This window comes from Pelodiscus sinensis, chromosome 6 (assembly GCF_049634645.1).
Source record: "Pelodiscus sinensis isolate JC-2024 chromosome 6, ASM4963464v1, whole genome shotgun sequence".
NCBI classification, from domain to species: Eukaryota; Metazoa; Chordata; order Testudines; family Trionychidae; genus Pelodiscus; species Pelodiscus sinensis.
The window spans coordinates 57,053,975-57,074,681 of NC_134716.1; the positions used below are offsets into that span (position 1 = coordinate 57,053,975).

General features: G+C 41.3%; 1 protein-coding gene across 6 annotated transcripts in view; it reads right to left on the reverse strand.

Annotated features, from left to right (window-relative positions):
• DMXL1 (Dmx like 1) overlaps positions 1-20,707 on the reverse strand; it is a 136,172-nt gene that overhangs the window by 72,804 nt on the left and 42,661 nt on the right. For all 6 annotated transcript variants that reach the window (XM_006134494.3, XM_006134492.4, XM_075931962.1 and 3 more), the window contains 5 exons: positions 17,573-17,762; positions 15,547-15,715; positions 12,869-13,081; positions 1,063-1,316; positions 279-960 (listed from right to left, as the gene is read on the reverse strand). In XM_006134494.3, coding sequence (XP_006134556.1) covers positions 279-960; positions 1,063-1,316; positions 12,869-13,081; positions 15,547-15,715; positions 17,573-17,762 — 1,508 coding nt within the window. The remainder of the gene's footprint in view (positions 1-278; positions 961-1,062; positions 1,317-12,868; positions 13,082-15,546; positions 15,716-17,572; positions 17,763-20,707) is intronic.

Genomic DNA, 20,707 nt, shown 5'->3' on the forward strand with positions numbered 1-20,707 from the left:
CATTTTAAAAAAAATGCAATTTAGATCTAAGGTTTTAAAATAAACGACAGGCACCTTTTGTAAAACATCTATGATGTCACACAAATAAAGAGAAAGAAAATATTTAGTGGCTATTTTTAAGCTAACCAACAGGGACATTTTAGTTTAGGTTATCTTTCAGAAAACCCATACTTCAGAAACTCACATTACAAGTTTCATCATTCAACATACCTAGATTCTTTATATGACTAGAATTGTTTTTGATATTTTTAATATTCTAATTAACTCAGAAAACTTACCGAGACAGTAACTGGGTATAAGTGTAGGCAGCCATGCCACATTAGAAAAAGCCGAAACATGGAGAGAATTAATTCGTGCAAGTTCAGAAACTCCTCCAGAAAAGGATAATGGCCCAACTGGGTCAACTCGCCAAAGAATAAGCTCGCTATAAACTGCATTGGGATCCTGGGATGTTACACTTGTAGTATCTCTATTCTGAGATCTTAAAGACGACTCTCCAGTAGTTGAAGCGTCATTCTGTTTTGTACTGTCATCATCTGGTGAACTTAAAGCATTATGATGAGAAGTTGTCAGCAGCAAAGGTAACACTGAATGACAAGCCAGATCATTAAGATGAAAACGGTGACCACAATATCGAGATTTATGTGAAATACTGAGCACAGTCGAAAAAGCAGACTCCTCTGCAAAACTAACTAGCCACTGATTTAAAGACCCATCTGCATGTTTTGATATCATCATAACATTGGGGGTGAAAATACTTAATTTTAAACTGTTAGTTGATTTACTGTGGCCAGCACAGATAAGCATAGATGATGAACGTGTCAGGCCAATGGGCTTCTGTTTGCCTTGTTGAATAGCGAGGTCAACATTCTTGGTGCAGGCATACATCACTATACTTCTGCAAAGAGAATTCGCATCACCAGTTGGAAATGCTACTGGAATTCTTGAAACAAAAGACACCTAGTGTTAAAGGGGGAAAATAATATGTATTAGAATAAAGAACATTAATGCACTTTTAATTGGCTAATAAATATATATTTGAATCCAGAAAAGTCTTAGTACCTGCACCTGACGAAACATACCAGGCTGATATTCATCTAGCCAGTCCACATGCCATACCAGTAAGGAACCATCCATGGGATGAATACTGAACAACATGTCTGCATTTTTGCTCCACTCAGACAATAGTATTTCAATCTCATGATCAATAACAGCAGAAGATAAAGGCACCAAGCCAGAGTTTGGAATATTTTTCTCACTACCCTGTTCTTTCTTTTCTTGATTTCCTTTTTGATCTTCTCCATTATCATCAGCTTCTGGCAGAAGGAAACAAATATGAAGTAAAGAAATCCATGTATGAAAGCTACATTTTGAAGTTAAAATCTCAGAGGCAACACTGCTAGGTTATTCAACACTTAAGTGTCTTCTAAACTATTCTTACAATCTTGGATTTAAACAAATTGAAAGGGTAATGATTTAATCTCTAAATTAAATCAATGCTACATAACTGAATACATTCCTGTATCTGGACAGAGAAGTATAGCAAGTTATATTATGTATGTGACGTTATTTTACAATACCTTCTTAAATTCCTACGAAAAAAAGGTAAAATTAAGCATCAATTGCTAATTATACTAAATAGAATTAAATTGATTGTAACCCAGCGATAAAATTTAACAATCAAGTTGTATTAGCTTATTCATGTAAGTACAGAAATGAAATTTTTTTTAAAACCCAGAATCTGAAAGTTCAGAGGAGTTCATGAATAAATGCATCTAATTCCTTCCAAATGACTTCATACATCACTAGCCATTTAAATCTACACTTTCAGAAACACCTACATGAACTCGATCTTCACAGATGGATTCAGTCACAAGAGTCAGTGCTGACCACTTCACACATTAGACCACATTTCACTTATCACAGCCATATTTGTAGCCAGCAGGTGTTTATGGCAGAAAACCATACACATTTGCCATTAGATGACAGTAACTGGCAGTATCAGCAGAAAGCACAAAGCCTGAACTACTCTCTCCCCACTACAGATGATCCCTTCAAAACAGTGTGATAGAGCAGCACACTCAACACTCTAGCTCCTCAATTCCTTGACAGTAAAACAAAAATAGCCATCCACTCGGAGAGATACAAGGGTACCCCCTAAGTGCATTTTAAGAAAGGTGTGGTTATCATGCCATAAATTATATCTTTTAATGTGTAATGGCCTTAAAGAACCCAAAGCCACTACACCACCAGCTATTATCCCCAGAACAATTGGGGGTGGGAAGGAAAAATCAGGGCACTAATGTACTTCCACTATTGATTACACTTGCCTACCCTGGACCAGGATTGAATTATGTTAATCAGGATGCAGGACCAGTGATGCACTGATCTGCTTGGAAGTCTTTGGGGGAATTGTCATTGGGTACTGCAAACCAGAATTAAGAATATAAGGACAGCCAGATTGTGTCATAGTAATGGTTCATCTGGCCTGGGAGTATAGCTTTTGATAATAGTTGGAGCCAGATGCTTCAGAGAGAATGACAGTGGGTACATCTAGTTGTCCTGTTCTAACTTCTTCATAATCAGAGGTTTAGGGACACCCAGAGATGGAGTGGCATCCATAACCATGTTGACAAATAGTCATTGATGGACTTATCCTCCGTGAACTTATCTAGTTCTTTTTGAAGCCATTCATACTCCTGGGTTTCACGCCGCCCTAGGCAAGGAGCTCTACAAGTGGACTGTGCATTGTGTGAAATGCTACTTTTTATTGGTTTTGATCGTGCTTCCTATCAATTTCATAGGATGACTCCTGATTCCCGCGTTTTAGGAAAGGCTAAGTAACACTTCCTTATTCAATTTTTCCAAATAATTCATTATCGTATAGACCTCTATCATATCCCTCCCTCTCATTCATATCTTCTTCACTGAACACTCTGCAGCAATGTTTCTTTCCTTCAATTTTTCCATCCATATGGGGAATAACATTTCTGTGCACCAAAGCATGCACAGATGTACACCACCAGTAGAAACATATGCTGCCAGCTGGGTGGCATTTAAATACCTCTTGGGTGGCTGCTCAAGTACTCTGTTTAGATTAAGGAACACTAGTCCAAAGTCTATAGTATCTCCTCATATGGAAGTTGTTTCCCCCATCATTTTTGTTGACCTTCTCTGTACTTTTTCCAGTTCTACTATAATTTTTTATAAGATGTGGCGACCAAAATTGAATGGGGTATTCCAGGTGTGGACATATCACTGATTTACATAGGGGATTATGTTTTCAGTCTTCTTATTTATCTCTTTCAATGGTTCCCATCATTTTTAGCATGTTTGATGGCCACTGCACATTGAGCGGATGGCTTCAGAAAACTACCTACAATGATGCCAAGAGATCTCTCTTTAGTGGGCAACAGGTAATTTAGAACCCATCATTGTGTCTGTATAGATGGGATGTTTTCCAATATGCATTATTGTTCCGTTATGAATACTGAATTTCATGCATCATTTTCTTGCCCTGTCTCAGTTTTGAGGTCTCTACCTTTTCACCATCAACTATGAACTTCACTTAGAGTAATTTTGCACTGTCTCCAAACTTTGCCCCCCTCACTGTATATCACTTTTTTCCAGATCATTTGTGAAGAGGTTGAAAAGCAGTGGTCCTAGTAAAATTCTTGGAGAACCCCACAATTTAAGTCTCTCTTCGGTGGAAGCTGAACGTTTATTCCGACCCTTTGTTTCCGGCCTTTTAATCAGTTACTGATCCATGCAAAGATCTTCTTTCTTATCACAAGTGCTTAGTTTCCTTAAGGGTCTTTAGTATGGATTCTTTGCATTTGGAAAGTCCAAGAACTCCTATGCATTGACTGCTCTTGTCCAGATGTCTGATACCCTAAAAAATGTTAACGGATTGATGAGGCATGATATCCCTTTACAAAAGCCATGTTAAACATGGTATATTAAAGAAGAGTTGTTTGTGTGTTTGATAGTTCTGTTCTTCGCCAAAGCTGGGCCTACTAGCCTGTAAATGTCAGGATGGTCTCTGGAGCTTTTTAAAAACTGGCATATTAGGTGTTCTCCAGTCATCTGGAACAGAGACTGATTTAGGGGGTAGATTAGTTTGCAACCTTAAAAATCAAGGTGGAAGGTGGTGTTACTTTTGTGCCACCAGAATACCATGGAAGTATGCTAACTTCGATGTGATTGGTTCTAAGAAAAGAGGAACTCAAGATCACATCAGGCTATGACAACCTGACACTAAGTAGTCAAAATAAGCCCACAGGCAGTGTGACATACTAACTAGAGATATCACATGAATCCCTAAACTGCACTCTACTTCAAAGAACACTCAAGGTGAAGAGTCGCTCCTTTTATTTTTGTGAAGCAATATTTTTCCTCATGTTACTGGATGTGAATGGCCCCCATTAACATTTTCTTACACACATCTTAGTAATATGTTAAATTGAAAGCACACACACATAAACCAGATATAAAGGCAAAACTAATGATTTTCCATCCCAAATTCTAAGTAAATCTTATCATATTACTGTGTGTCACTCTTACTTAAGGTGCTGGCATAAACTACTCTCCTAAAAAGGGGAACTGAGTATTACTGACCATTATTAAAGGAAGAAAGATTAGAAGAGAGAGAGAGATCCGACTGTATAAACCTCAGAGACTCAAACATTAAGGTAAAAAAGGACCATCGTGATCATCTAATCTGACCTCCTGCACATTGCAGATCACAGAACCTCACTTTCATGGTAAAACCCTAACTTCTGGTAGAACTACTCAAGTCCTCAGATCATGGTTTAAAAGCTTCAAATTACAGCTAATTCACCATTTACACTAGTTTAAATCTGAAAGTGACCCAGACCCCATGCTGCAAAAGGTGACAAAACTCACTCTTCTTCTAGCTATCATCTTTGGAAAATCATGGGAGACAGGAGAGATTCCAGAAGACTGGAAAAGGGCAAATATACTGCCCATTTATAAAAAGGGAAATAAGACCAAACCAGAAAACTACAGACCAGTTAGTTTAACTTCTGTGCCAGAGAAGATAATGGAGCAAGTAATTAAGGAAATCATCTGTAAACACTTGGAAGGTGGCAAGGTGATAGGGAACAGCCAGCATGGATTTGTAAAGAACAAATCATGTCAAACCAATCGGATAGCTTTCTTTGATAGGATAAGTCTTGTGAATAAGGGAGAAGCAGTGGTTGTGGAATACCTAAGACTTTAGTAAGGCATTTGATACTGTCTCACATGATATTCTTATCAATAAACTAGGCAAATACAACTTAGATGGGGCTACTATAAGGTGGGTGCATAACTGGTTGGATAACCGTACTCAGAGAGTAGTTAGTAATGGTTCACAATCCTGCTGGAAAGGTATAACAAGTGGGGTTCCGCAGGGGTCTGTTTTGGGACTGGCTCTGTTCAATATCTTAATCAATGATTTAGATATTGGCATAGATAGTACGCTTATTAAGTTTGCAGATGATACCAAGCTGGGAGGTGTTGCAACTGCTCTGGAGGATAGGGTCATAATTCAAAATGATCTGGACAAATTGGAGAAATGGTCTGAGGTAAACAGGATGAAATTTAATAAAGACAAATGCAAAGGGCTCCACTTAGGAAGGAACAATCAGTTTCACACATACAAAATGGGAAGCGACTGTCTAGGAAGGAGCACGGCAGAAAGGGATCTAGGGGTTCTAGAGGACCACAAGCTGAATATGAGTCAGCAGTGTGATGCTGTTGCAAAAAAAGCAAACATGATTCTGGGATGCATTAACAGGTGTGTTGTGAGCAAGACACAAGAAGTCATTCTTCTGCTCTACTCTGCGCTAGTTAGGCCTCAGTTGGAGTATTGTGTCCAGTTCTGGGCACCGCATTTCAAGGAGGATGTGGAGAAATTGGAGAGGATCCAGAGAAGAGCAACAAGAATGATTAAAGATCTAAAGAACATGACCTGTGATGGAAGGCTGAAAGAATTGGGTTTGTTTAGTTTAGAAAAGAGAACATTGAAGGAGGACATGATAGCAATGGGCTTAAAATGCAGCAAGGGAGGTTTAGGTTGGAAATTGGGAAAAAGTTCCTAACTGTCAGGGTAGTCAAACACTGGAATAAGTTGCCCAGGGAGGTTGTGGAATCTCCATCTCTGGAGATATTTAAGAGTAGGTTAAATAAATGTCCATCAGGGATGGCTTAGACAGTATTTGGTCCTGCCATGAGGGCAGGGGACTGGACTCAGTGACTTCTCGAGGTCCCTTCCAGTACTTGTATTCTAGGATTCCCCTTCACCCCCCCTCCCCATATCTGCCAATCTGATCTAGGGAAAAATTCCTTCCCAACCCCTAATATGCAAATCAGTTAGACCTTTAGCATGTGGGCAAGACTCACCAGCTAAACACCTAGGGCTCGTCTACACTGGCCCCTTTTCCGAAAGGGGCATGTTCATTTCACAGGTCCTAATAGGGAAATCCGCAGGGGATTTAAATATCCCCTGCGGCATATAAATAAAAATGTCCGCCGCTTTTTTCCGGCTTTTAGAAAAGCCGGAAAAGAACGTCTACACTGGCCCCGATCCTCCGGAAAAAAGCCCTTTTCCGGAGGATCTCTTATTCCTACTTTGAAGCCTAAACATTTCAAGCTTAAACATGCTGCCAGTTTAAATCTATTAATTCTTGTGCCGACACCAACCGTTATGTTAAATATCTCCTTTGAGAACATCTCACTGCAGCCCTCTTTTGGCTACGCTCAACATCCCAAGCTCTTTGAGTCTCCTCTCATGAGGTAAGTATTCCATTCCTCGGGTCACTTAAGTAATCCTGCTTTTCACTTGTTCTAGTTTGAATTAATATTACTTAAATATGGGAGACTAGAACTGCCCATCATGTTCCACATAAGATCTCACAAGTGTCTTGTACAATGATACTAGCACTTTCCTGTCTCTACTAGAAATACCTTGTCTGATGCATCCTAGGACTACATTAGCAGTTTTCATGGCTACATCATGTTGGTGGCTCGTAGTCATCCTGTCATCAACCAATACACCCAGGTCTTTGTGCTCCTCTTTCACTCCCAACTAATGAATGCCCTATTTATAACAAAAAATCTTGTTGTTTGTCCCTAAATACGTGAATTTGCACTATTAAATTTCATCCCATTTCTATTACTCCAGTAATAGAAGACTGTCTAAATGTTTTGTATGATATTTTTGTCCTCTATACTGGCAACACGTCAGCTTTGTGACCTCAGTAAATATTAATACACTCCCACTTTTTGCCCCAATATCAGTAATAAAAATGTTAAATAAGACTGGGCCCAAGACCGACCCCTGAAGAACTGCACAATTACCTTCCTATGGCGTGACAGTTCAACTTTCATTATAATCATTGCCCGTGTCTCCATTTTAAACAACTCTTTAGCTACCTTTCAATGCTCATGTTTCTCCCATTTTTCTCCAATCTAAATTTATAATTTCCTATGTGGAACTGTATTGAATGCCTTACTGACATCAAGGTAGATTAGTAAATGGTAACTTTAAAAGATTTTAGGTAGTACTGCAAGAGCTCAAAAGGAAACATTGCCTCCTTAATTTACCAGGTTTAGTATCTGGGAGAATTGAGTATGTACTATAATAACCAGGGATGTTAAAAGGAGTTTGTTTAAATAAATGTGTAACTTCTGAATATTTCAGTGGTTACATGGTTATACCCAAGGCTTACCAGCCGCGCTGTCCGGTAATCTGCACATGCGCAGATTGTTCTGTGCTTGCACAGATCGCCCAAACCTGGCTCTTCCGAGTTGCAATCTACTCGCCACGGGCAAGTAGATTATATTATTTGTTGAGCCCTGGTTATACCACAGCTTATTAAAATTAATTGGCTGCTGCCACTTCTAGTGTCCCCCCCCGGCCTGTAGACTATTGGGGAGGGAGCAAGGATTCAGGGACTGCCCTCTTACAGAGACACCCCATGGCCTGCAGGATGTTGGTGGGGGGTGGAGGAGGGCAGTGTCCAGGGAGGGCTGCCTCCCCCAGAAGACCCATCTCTGTGACTCTCCTCTTTGCCTTCCTGCTCTCTGCCCCCCCCCCCTTTCCATGTCTCAGGAAATAGTCTCATGCCTGGCACTTCCCATTCTGTGGCACAAGCAAACCGCAACTTTGGTTTAAGGTAGGATAAGACAAGAAAAAGAATTCTATGTTGACTGCTCCTGTCAATCAAAATGACAGGACTTCTGTTTGAGAACAAACATCATCACATTAGGGATGCTAGATATCAAGTAACTGAATAGACAAGCAATCGCATAAATTCTTATCAGTGACTTGACTATTCTATAGTCCCTGGGGGTAGGGCCAGCAGCCAGTTTGCTCTGGCCCCACTTCCCGGTAGCCCCCCGGCATCCCACCCTGCTGCCTCTACATTAGACGCAGTGGTGCGAGGTGCCAGGCAGGAGCCAGTTTAAAAAGAAACTCCCCACACAGACCAGCTGTCCCATGCTGCTGCTACTGATAAAGAGGCAGCAGCCTCTGTCTGCAGGGGGTCCAAGCTCCCTGCAGTCAAAGGCTGCTCTGCCTCCCAGAGCAGTCCCTGTGTGCAGCAAGCCTAGGCCCGCCACAGACAAAGGCTGGTCTCTGGTAACAGGCCCTGTCCGCGGGGAGCTTGCATCTGCCTCAGACAGAGACTGCTTCAAAATAGCGGGAGGGAAGGGGAAGAGTGCACTGTAAAGCCAGGGCTGGGGCAGGGGGGAGACTGTTTTAAAAGCCAGCTCTGCCCAGCACTGGCTCCTGCTTCCCCCATCACTTGCTTCCTGTGACACAGAGGCAGCAAGGGGGGTGGGGTGCATGCACTTGACAAGCTTAACTGATAGGCCTAAGCTTATTAGTTAACCGTATAGTCGACTATACGTTGACATCCCTAAATTACATGTCCCATTACCTCAGCTGTGAAGAACATAGTGCTATCCACAATCTGAAAACAACTCTGACATTGTCAGCCTCTTGGATTATAATGGAGGTGCTGTTGTCATCATGAGTATCATAGAATCATAGAATAATAGGACTGGAAGGGACCTCGAGAGGTCATCGAGTCCAGCCCCCCACCCTCAAGGCAGGATCAAGCTCCGTCTACACCATCCCTGACAGATGTCTATCTAACCTGTTCTTAAATATCTCCAGAGAGGGAGAGTCCACCACCTCCCTTGGCAATTTATTCCAATATTTGACCACCCTGACAGTTAGGAATTTTTTCCTAATGTCCAATCTAAACCTCCCCTGCTGCACTTTAAGCCCATTACTCCTTGTCCTGTCCTCAGAAACCAAGAGGAACAAATTTTCTCCTTCCTCCTTGTGACACCCTTTTAGATATTTGAAAACCGCTATCATGTCCCCCCTTAATCTTCTTTTTTCCAAGAACAAGCCCAGTTCATGAAGCCTGGCTTCATAGGTCATGTTCTCTAAACCTTTAATCATTCTTGTCGCTCTTCTCTGTACCCTTTCCAATTTCTCCACATCTTTCTTGAAATGTGGCGCCCAGAACTGGACACAGTACTCCAGCTGAGGCCTAACTAGTGCAGAGTAGAGCGGCAGAATGACTTCACGAGTTTTGCTTACAACACACCTGTTGATACAACCTAGAATCATATTTGCTTTTTTTGCAACAGCATCACACTGTTGGCTCATATTCAACTTGTGGTCCACTATGACCCCTAGATCCCTTTCCGCCATGCTCCTTCCTAGACAGTCGCTTCCCATCTTGTATGTATGGAACTGATTGTTCCTTCCTAAGTGGAGCACTTTGCATTTCTCTTTATTAAACCTCATCCTGTTTACCTCTGACCATTTCTCTAACTTGCTAAGGTCATTTTGAATTATGTCCCTATCCTCCAAAGAAGTTGCAACCCCACCCAGTTTGGTATCATCTGCAAACTTAATAAGCGTACTCTCTATCCCAATATCTACATCATTGATGAAGATATTGAACAGTACAGGTCCCAAAACAGACCCTTGAAGAACTCCACTTGTTATCCCTTTCCAGCAGGATTTAGAACCATTAACAACAACTCTCTGACTACGGTTATCCAGCCAATAGAAGGTCATATTACCAACAGGAAGCGACCAAGCAACTCTCCAATACTACATTCTACAGGCCCCTTTTCCTCTGATCCCACTGAGGAATATCAAAACAACCTGCAATAGTACAGAAACAAATCTACAGAGACACACTCTTAGATCACTTACCAGGATCATTCAATTTGCTACCCAAAATCCATAAACCTGGAAGTTCTGGACACCCCACCATCTCTGTCTTTGGCACCTATTCAGCAGGGTTATCTGGCTTTGTGGACTCTCTCCTCAGATCCTATGTTACTAGCTCTCCTAGCTAACTTTAAGACACCACTGACTGCTTGAAGAAACTACAGAGCATCAGAAACCTTCTTGAAAACAGCTTCCTGGCACCATGGATGTAGAAGATCTCTATATCAATATTCCACCAGAGTATAGACTACAAGCTGTCAGGAACAGTATTCCCAAGGATGCCTCAGCACACGCATTTCTGATTTGGGGACAATTTAACCTTCAAGTCAGTGGTACTGCTATGGATACCCACATAGCTCCACAATATGCTAAAATTTTTATAGCTGATCCGGAACAATGTTTCCTCAGATCCTTACCCCCTGACCCTTCCTCTACTTATGCTAAATTGATGACACTATAGATCCATGGGAAGGAGGGCCTTGTTGAAATCCTGGAGGAATTCTTCAGTTTCTACCTCACTATCAACCTCAGCCTAGAACAATCCACACAAGAGATTCACTTCCTGGATGCTACAATAATAAAAACATGATGGTCACATCATCATCACCCTATACCAGAAACCTACTGACTGCTATTGTTATCTACATGCCCCTGGCTTCCATCCAGGACATATTACATGATCTATTGCTTACAGTAGGGGTGAGTTATCAAACGCCTAGGGGCAAGATTAGGTAACTTACATTAAGATTAACTGCCTAATGGAAGAGCTGATGCAATTTGCACTATTAGATTAATTGAGAAGGGCGCCTCTGACTGCTGTTTGCTACACTTCAAAGGTAAATGCACTCAAGGGAGCGTGGGGCCAGCAGGGAACTGCTCGAGTCCCCCACTGGCCCAGTGTTCCTGTGGCATTTCCAAGTGGTAGCACTGCATGTAGCCTAGGGTTAGCAGGGGAGTCCCCAGCTGACCCAGGCTCCACACAGCACTGCCACTTTTCAACACTGCATGCAGCTAGCCCCAGGCTGTATGCAGTGTTTCAAAGCTCAGCACCGCATGGAGCCCATGGTCTGGCCCAGGCTCCACATAGCACTGCCACTTTGAAGCACTCCCTCCTCTTCCGCACCCCCTTACTGCCTCTTGCTGACAGACGCAGCAAAGGGGAAGCAACTAGTGTGTCAACTATCTGATAAGCATTTGCGTATCAGATACAGTTGACTAGTCATTCATGCTTATCCGATAGTCGACTAGACTGGTTGTGGTCTCTGGCTTGCCTGGATCTGGACCCCGAGGCTCGGGGCTCCCCAACATTGGGAAACCTGCGCTAGTGCTCTAACCCCCTCCCCCCCCACACACCTTGCCCTGTGGAGCTGGAGCTCACAAAATCTACTAGCCTAGGCCACCCTAGACTCTGGTGTGCAAGGGGAATGTGGAGAGCATCTTTCTCTCTCTCTGTTGGGGGCCACCTCATGGGGAAGGGTTTTTTTTCTCCTTTTTTTCCTCCTCACTTGTGCGCACTCCCTGACTGATTTTTTCTGAGTCAGCTCAGCAGCCCCTGACCCTAAAGTCTCCCCACCCCAGTTTACAGTAAAGCTATCTGTTGCAATACCTGAGACACACACCTACAGAATCTTTATTAAGCATTCTTAAAACTTAAATATCCACCTGGGGATGTGAAGATTGACGAAGCTAGACATCACCTGCTTCAGGGCCAACAAGGTAAAATAACAAAACACCACTAGTCATCACCTACGGCTCCCAGCTACAACCGCTTCAATGTATCATGAACAATCTACAACCACTCCTAGAAAACAATCCCTCACTCAGACTTTGGGAAACCAACTATTAATTTTTCTTGACTAAATACCTGCTGAGGTGGGAAATACTGATATCCCATTTTAGATGGGGAAGGATCAGATTATCAGATCAAAATTGTCAGGAGCAAATTGTCTTTACTCCCCTTTTTGTTTATTTTCTTACACTGGGGGCGGGGGGAAATAAATAGGGTGAGATGCTCCCAGAAAGGATAAGAAACAAAGTTATTTTCCTTTTTTAATCGCAAAGGAGTTACTGAGAAGAAAACATTATTAGGGAGAACAAACCAAAACAGCTACTAATTATACTAACGATACAGCTAAAGAAGGGACAACTGCTCTCTGTGTGAGGCCAAAGGCAATTGAGAAGGAAGAGAAGGAAAAGAAGATAGCCTCGAGGCACATCACAAGGGAGGGAGAGCACATGAGCAGGCTCAACAGACGCTGCTACCGAAAAACTCCGATTAGAGGCACAGGGCGCACATACACCTACAGTGGAGCACCCACAGGGACACTACTCAAAGAATTAATGGTTCACAAATCGTATTTACTAGCATGGAAGAATTCTCTGAATTCACTAACCATATACTCCAACACCTACATATTAAAATACTGTAATCCTATACAAAAGCATTCAGATTAGCAGTGCAAGGATTTAAGAGGACATAATTGGCATTAACTTTAGCTATGCAAAACCTCAAGAAGAAATGTTAACTAATTTAAACATGTGGTTTACCTAACAAAATGACAGCACATTGTAAAGAATATAATGTTTGTATGATACACATTGTACCTTCATCTGATTTGCCATCCAACTGGTTTGACTCTTCAGTGCTGGTCTCTGAAGAATGCGGCTCAAAGCTCTTTTTAAGTTGTTGCAAAAATACTTCCATGGACAGGGTAAAATGCAATTCTTTATTGTTCAGCCAATGCACTACAAATGGCCCACTTTTTTCTTCATTCTCACTGAGACTCAGAGATGTGATAGAAGGGAGTAGAGGAATGTCTGCAACAAAGAAGTTAACATGATTTTCAGAAGAGTAAGAGGTACTGATAAAGCATTTTTCTCTCTACCAGTGAAAAAGGGTTATACAGCCATCTGCAAATCTAACCCTGCTTCACCCTTAGGGATTCAAGGAAGGAAAAACAAGTACTGTAGTTCTATTGTCACATGCTCTTTTGAGGGAGTTTCTGCCACTAGAGACCAGAACCTAAACAAAACCTCTAGTTAGCCAACGTCAACCAACTTTGGGGTTATGCTACTTGGCTGCAAGCCAGCTTGTAGTCTTGTATTGCTACAACCATCTCCTCTGGGCAGATTTTTCTGTTAAGAGCCCTCAGTGCTACAGTTTAGACCAGGAGAAATTACTATAGATCTCAGGTGGTTTTAGCCCACTGTGTACATTGTGTTTTGTAATGTAGAGATCTCACAGATATTTACCAATATCATTAGTTTACCCAATCTACTAAGGCACTACTATTACACATGCAACAAACCCAAGTAAATTATACTAACAAGTTTCAGAGGCTTCAGAGGGGTAGCGAAGTTAGTCTGTAACAGTAAAAGCTTAAAAAACAACAAATAGTCTAGCAGCACTTTAAAGACAAACAACATGTAGATGGCATCATGAGCTTTCATGGGCACAACCCGCTTCTTCAGGTGACTGGTCATCTGAAGAAGTGTGTTGTGCCCACGAAAGCTCCAGATGACCAGTCACCTGAAGAAGCGGGTTGTACCCATGGAAGCTCATGATGCCATTTACATGTTTTGTTAGCCTTTAAAGTGCTGCTAGACTATTTGTTGTTTTTTTAAGTTTCAGAGGGGCATTCAATTTTGTACCATCTGAAATATAGAATGCAAGTGTGCAGCCATGTGTGACCTGGTGAAAATTCTCAAAAAGCGTACCTGGCAGCAGCAGGCTCTTCTTGCAAGTAACCCCATACCTACAAGTATATAAAGCACTTCCCAATTATAAAGCAGTATAGTGTGCTGGAGCAACTATACATTCTACATACTGTCAAAGCGCTTGTGTGCAAATTTGCTCTTTTCTGTCTGAAATTGGTACTGTCTTTAAACTGTTCAAGCAGGCAGCTATGCAAAAAGTACAACAAGGAAATCAAGAAACAAACAAACATGAAGGAAAATGAGGAGAGTGCACAGGGAATAAGATCCATGAAAAGAGTAATGTAGAAGCAGACAGAAGAATAATTCTTCTAGAATGAGATTATTTTGTGCATCAGAGAGCCAGCTCTTAAAATGAATCTGGCATTAAGATGAATTAGAAGGGAGAATTAAAATTAGTTTAAAGAAAGGAACGTACCAAACTGAACATGAATGAGAATGTGAGGTGCAGGCTAACTTATTAGTATACAGTTAATTAATTTTCAGTAATATTATTGAAAACCACCCTCTTTTCCACCTTATTAAAAAGGTCTGTCAAATTAAGTATTGTCTCTTTCACTTTCATTTTGTATTAGCTACAATGCAGATTGTGAGTTCTTTGCAGTTTGCACTAGTTTACTAATCATTCCTAAGGAGCCTTCAAATCCTCCCTTCTGTCCTCCAATTGCATTTTATAATTTCTAGTCATCTTAATTTGTAATCACAGCATACTTTATAATTATACTTTCCCTCCTTTCTCAACGACTAAGATCTATGAGTGAAGAGGGTTAGACAGGTGCATATCATTACTAAGTCTTATGTGGTTTCATAATAAAAATGCCTGCATGAGTGTGCACTCCCTATACTATGCACAAGAAACTATTAAAAACATTAATGTTGTAATACAAAACAGTTTTTTCTCTTATGAACTGTACTGGTCACATTCCAATGTTCTGCCTCACCTTCATTTTTCAGGACACAAGATGGATCTGCTCTGGCCGTTCATTGTGCTACTCATTTTCTGGGGAACTGGCTTGAGATACTTGGTCTGATTTGCAGAAATGCTGGCAACTCACAGCTGACATCAAAGCAGTGTATCGAACATATAAAATGCTAAGTATTATGAAAAAAATCAAATCCTAGGAGCCTCAAATGGAGCACCTAACTTGAGAGGATACTTTTAAATTTAATCTCAGTCAGATCCTCAGCTGTAAAATGGAGATAATATACCCTTACCTCACAGTATTGTCGTGAAGCACTCCGATACTGTGGCAGTTAGCACCAAAGAAAGCCAAGAGGAACAGATAATTCTGCTTTCAGGAGTGAGATTTGAATAGTGTGCAATGACTAGGTACAGAATCACACATTAAACCATGTGCAGAAAACAGAATATTCATTAATTGCTCTTCAAATCAGCACAATGTACACTATATGAAGCAGAGGTCCCATGCTCAGGTAAATGAAGTCCATCAGAATGTATCAACAAAGGGCAGCAAATTAAGGTTAAACAGGTTACCCAGACCACACAACCTACACAGAGATGACTGCATTGTATTCATATATCTTAAGTCACAAGTGCTCATAATTACCTGTGGCTGGATTGATGCTGGCAGCAATATGAAAGTGACAGAGTGCATTTGCATGCAAAGGAGTGTTCCGATGAACTTCATGAGGATCTTGCTGATGTGGGGAATATCCAGTATGTGCTATGAGGGTAAGAGACCGTCTCCTTCCTCTTCGAAAGGGCTTTAGATTTAACTGTGTAGAGAACAGCTCAATTTTATTTTGTTTCCAAAGGAAAAAAGGAGTATTTAATCTATAAATTATTTTCTAGAAAAAGCATTTGAAATTTTAACCTTTTATAGATTAAACAGTGCACTGGAGAATTTACAAACTCTATTGTTCATAATGTGTCTCCCATAGAAAAGGGACTACTTATTAAACGATGTTAATGTCCTCAGAATCCTGTAAAAGATCTGTATGAACACAGCATTGCCTTAAATAATTATAGTAAAATTCAGAGAGTTTTGTATTCCAATGTAGTGGGCTGTACCTGTACAGCCATCTTGTTCAAACCAATACAATCCCGTGTCCTACGGCAGTGAGTCCCAATCTTTTTTATACCATGGACTAGCAAACCCATACATAAACTTCTGCGGGACTGGCAACATTGGCTTTGCATATCTGCATAATCTTTATGCAAATAATAAATATGCAAATGTCCAAATAAAATGTTATCCATCTGCCAAAAGCCCTGGCCCCCAGAACCCCCCAGCACCAGTCACTTACCCCCAGAATCCCCTGCACCCAACCTCCTGCCCTCAGAGCTCCGCAGTGCCAGCCTCCTGTTTCCCAAGCCCCTCTGTGCACAACCCCCCCCAGTCCCCAATATTAGCCCTGTACCTAGAGGACCCCAGTGCCAGGCCTGCCCTCTAACTCCCCACTACTAGCCCTGTACCCACTGCCAGCTCCCCATCCTGGATGCCCCAGTGCCAGCCCTCTGCCTCTTAGAAGACCCTAACCCATAGAGATCCCTAGTACTAGCCCTGCCCCCAGAGCCATCCAATGCCAGCCCCCCACTTCTTAGAGCCCCCCACCCCAAGAGCCCTCCTGCACTAACTCTGTCCCCAGAGTCCCCAGTGCCTGCCTCGCCCCCCTTACAAAGCCCTGCACGACCTCCCAGCTGAGCACTGCTGCCCAAGTCGCAGCTGCTTGAAGGCTGTCGTGCCAGACTCTGTGCAGCCCTCCCACTGCAAAGCACTCTTCTGTATCCAAGAAGAGATCTCACCCCTGTCCGGTGCTAGTTGGCTGAGAGGCAGGGCAGGACATGCCTTTCCCAACAGCTGCAGCAGGAGTGGTGTAACAGCCCCCAGAGCCACCATGGCCCAGCAGTCAGAGGTCTGTGGACTGTGCTGTCCTACAGCATTTTTCAAGTGGAATACAAACCATACATTCAAGTTAATTGGCTACTATCAGCAAGTCTCCATGGCAGAATGCATTTTCAACCTCATAAGCACAATGTCAGACTCAGACTCTAAAGCTAAAAGGGCCCACCATGAACATCTTGCCTGAGCTCCTGCACACTGCAGACCACAGAATCCTACCTACTCACTTAAGCCATAACCACTAGCTTAGATGTAGTAATCATTCTCCTAAAATCCCTGTTCCCTACATTCAGGTCTGGAGGGCTATTGTGCAAGGAACTGTGATCCTGACACATGTTCAAGCCCAGCTATCACATGCAGATATTAAGACAATTCAAACTTCTGTATTTTACATGTCTTTACTCAATATGTTCTCTCTCCATTTATGTGACTAATACCCTCAGAGATGCCCAGCTATCTGCAACTATTCGATTTTTTAAAATAGCTCATTTTCAAAGCTGACATGCACACTGAAAGTTATAGTAGCTGAAAAATTAACTAAGAGAATACTGTGGATAGTTGAAGAAAATAAGTTTTACTTCATTCTAAAAGTTACCCTCAAGCCTATGTTTTTTCAATGCTCTTTCCAAAGATAGTATAAAACAAATTATTCACAGAACTATGCAAATAAATTAAATACAAAAAAAGATGTGGTTTTGTAAGTTGACAAGTACTATCCAACAGCTCTCACCTCTAAAGCATTTTGCATTCGTTCCTTACTAGAAGCATTTCTTTTGAAGTTATTTGTTAAGTTCACTGGTTCAGTCCAATGGTTGTATCCACCAGCGCATGATAAACTGTCATTGGGTAACAAAGTCTCTGCCCAGAGACGGCATACATTATCCTTACAGCAAGTCAACAGTACATTGCATACAGCACCACTGAAAGAAAGTTTTAGATAGGTTGAAGAATCATATTCTGAGCATCCAAATGCTCACCAAAAAAATGACAGAATTGTGCATGACACTAACTTAGACTGCATATAAAAGTGCAAAGTGAAATTCTTTAATTAACCTAATAAACCCAGAAAATAGGTGAAATGTTGGAACCGGAAATAGACATATTGGTGCAATTATTTTAAATATTAAAGTTTAGCGAAAAGTCATGAACTCATCCCTTATGTGCTTTCTGCAACCTCAAACTTACATTTATGTAATTATGAAATATCTGTTCTTTAGTTCCAACACAGAATACTATCCATTTAGATAAAAAAAGTAAACTGTACATTGATACAGTATTTTATATGGTTTTGTTACTTTCAAGCATTCTACAAATATTAATAAACAATCCTCAGCATTCTCTTGTAAGCTAGATAGGTAGGTATGCTTATTTTATAGATATGAAAATTTGGACATAGATAAGCTTGTGCAAAAACATGGCCAAAGCCATACAGCATGATTATACAATGAATAGGACCACTTCCATGCTTAGACATTATTTGCATTATAATAGCATTAAGGAATCCCAATCAAGATCAGAACCCCATTATGCTAGGCGTTGTAAAACCTATACAGGACATTCAAGTTCTCTTACAGGTAGGCTTACAATTTAGTTTAATAGACACTACAAGGGGATGTAACAAATGATATAGGAACATGTTGTGGTTATATCTCTAGTCTGTGGGCATACTTTGGTGATTCAGGTCACAGTTGATAGGGAAACAGTAATAGGTATTATTTTGTGTACACACATCCACACACAAAAAACATCAGATGGCAAATTCCTCTAGGCATGACAGTAAAAAAATGTTCTGATGATAAATTTTACAAGTGCCAATATAGTAGCTTTTTGGAGGACATTTGGTATTGAAGCAGTGGTATCCTGTGTATGTGTAATTCAAGTGGGTAATTAAAGCTGGCGTTCATAGAGCATAGGAAATGGAGGGCAACATCAGACATAGAATTAGGAGAACACAGTTGTGAAGGGTCTTAGACTGCTGCAGTTGCACTCATTCATAACTGATCTACAGGGCTTCAGAAAAAGCCAATAAAGGACAACAAAGATGGTTATTTTAATGAATGCTTTGTGTGACAAGGGGCTGTACCAGGATAGACAGTGGAGACATGTAATGGTTTAAGATTGTTGCTGACAGAAGGAGTTACATACTAACCCCAGACCTTTTCTGCATAGTCTACGGATTTTGTGTTGAAAGTGGCAGTAATAGCTGCTGAAGACACCAGTATTGTGTGGACAGGAAACTTAGGTTTTGCAGGTAATATAGTCACATTGAGGATGGAATGAAAAGGCTATTTGTGAGTATAAAAGCAGAAGGTGCTACAATGGGATTTCATGTCAGTATGTAGAATACAAGCTCATAGCAATAAAAGAAAATGATGTTAATGCTGGTGGATATGTGATTGATGAGCAAGAGTAAAAGAGAGCTGATGACTGTTTACCCTGGAAGTACAGTATCTGATAGTAGTCTGATCACAAATGTAGTGAACAGTGTTCCCTCTAAGCTGTGCAGCAGCACAGCCCCACAGCTGCTTAATAAGCCATGCCTAACCAGGGGCGCAGGACTTGTGCACAGAGCTGCCTGGCTGGGGGAGGAACATTTCTCCCTCAACAACAGCAGCAGCTCCCTGCTGGGACAGAGCAGTGAGTCTCTCCCAACTGGTAAGGACATGTCCCCACCTCTCTTCATACATCCCAGAATCGCATTAGCTCATTTGGCCACGTTGTTACACTGGGAACTCACGTTCAGCTGATTGTCTAGGGCTCTATGAAATCTATATTAACCAGAACACAGACAGAACTAAAACATTAATGTGGATTCCTGCTCTCCCCAGCACTAGGGCTGAAAGAAAAGGCAGGCAGGGTGAGCTGCATGGGCTGTGCTACGTGGAATTGCAATTGAGTGTCAAGCTGTCTTGGATCACAGCCTCTGGAACAGGAATTGTTGCTGCTAGCTGCTATCTGAACAAGTATTCACAATGGTGAGTGCTTTGCTTAGCGCTAGAGAGCCAACACATTCACCACAAGCATCTCTGTAGACTTCTTGTGTAACTCTTCAGCAATATCTGTTTGGTCACATTTTTAGAGTGCTACTTTAAAAAGTGATTTAAAATATGTTACTTTTACGGTATATTGTAATCCACATTATGGTTCTGTTTAAATTGTAAGATCAGTTTTTCCCATTACAATCCAATTCTGAACATTTTTTGCATTTATAAGGAGGCCACTTAATCATCGTCAATATATCAAACAATTTAGATTAAAACCCATCAAGATGGAATTTGTTTTTTTTAATGGCAAAAATTAAATCAGAATACAAAAAATATACAATTAAACATATTTCATAGGGCTGTAACTTTCCAACACAACCCTCAAAGCGTTGTCAAAGTCATTCCTTGCCAGGATAGTCCTATAATTCCACATTCTTTGATCCTACATGTATCCATTTACATTTAGCATTATTAAAATACATATGTATGACACAGGCAGAAGGAAACTGGGATTCAGTGTGAATGACAATTTTATTCAGGTCCTAATGTGCCAGCCACCATGGTATGTTGTGCCTTCAGTTCAGGGTAGGATTTCGATTTTGTACTGGATACTCAAATAAATGGAGACCAGTGAGGGTCTTCCACACACAGTAAGGTAACAGTATTTGCATATATGAGCAAGGACACCACACACAAATACGAGTTTTGTCATAATCAGATTCTGAAAGGCCAGAAAGAGAGGAAGTGCAAAACACAGAGCATGAATGGATATTTTGATAAGAGTGCTTAACTACTGTAGCACTGGAATGGATAACCAACACCCGGTAATCTGACACTCCGCTTTATCCGACCCTGCAGCTCTCGGGGACAGCCCCCCGCTT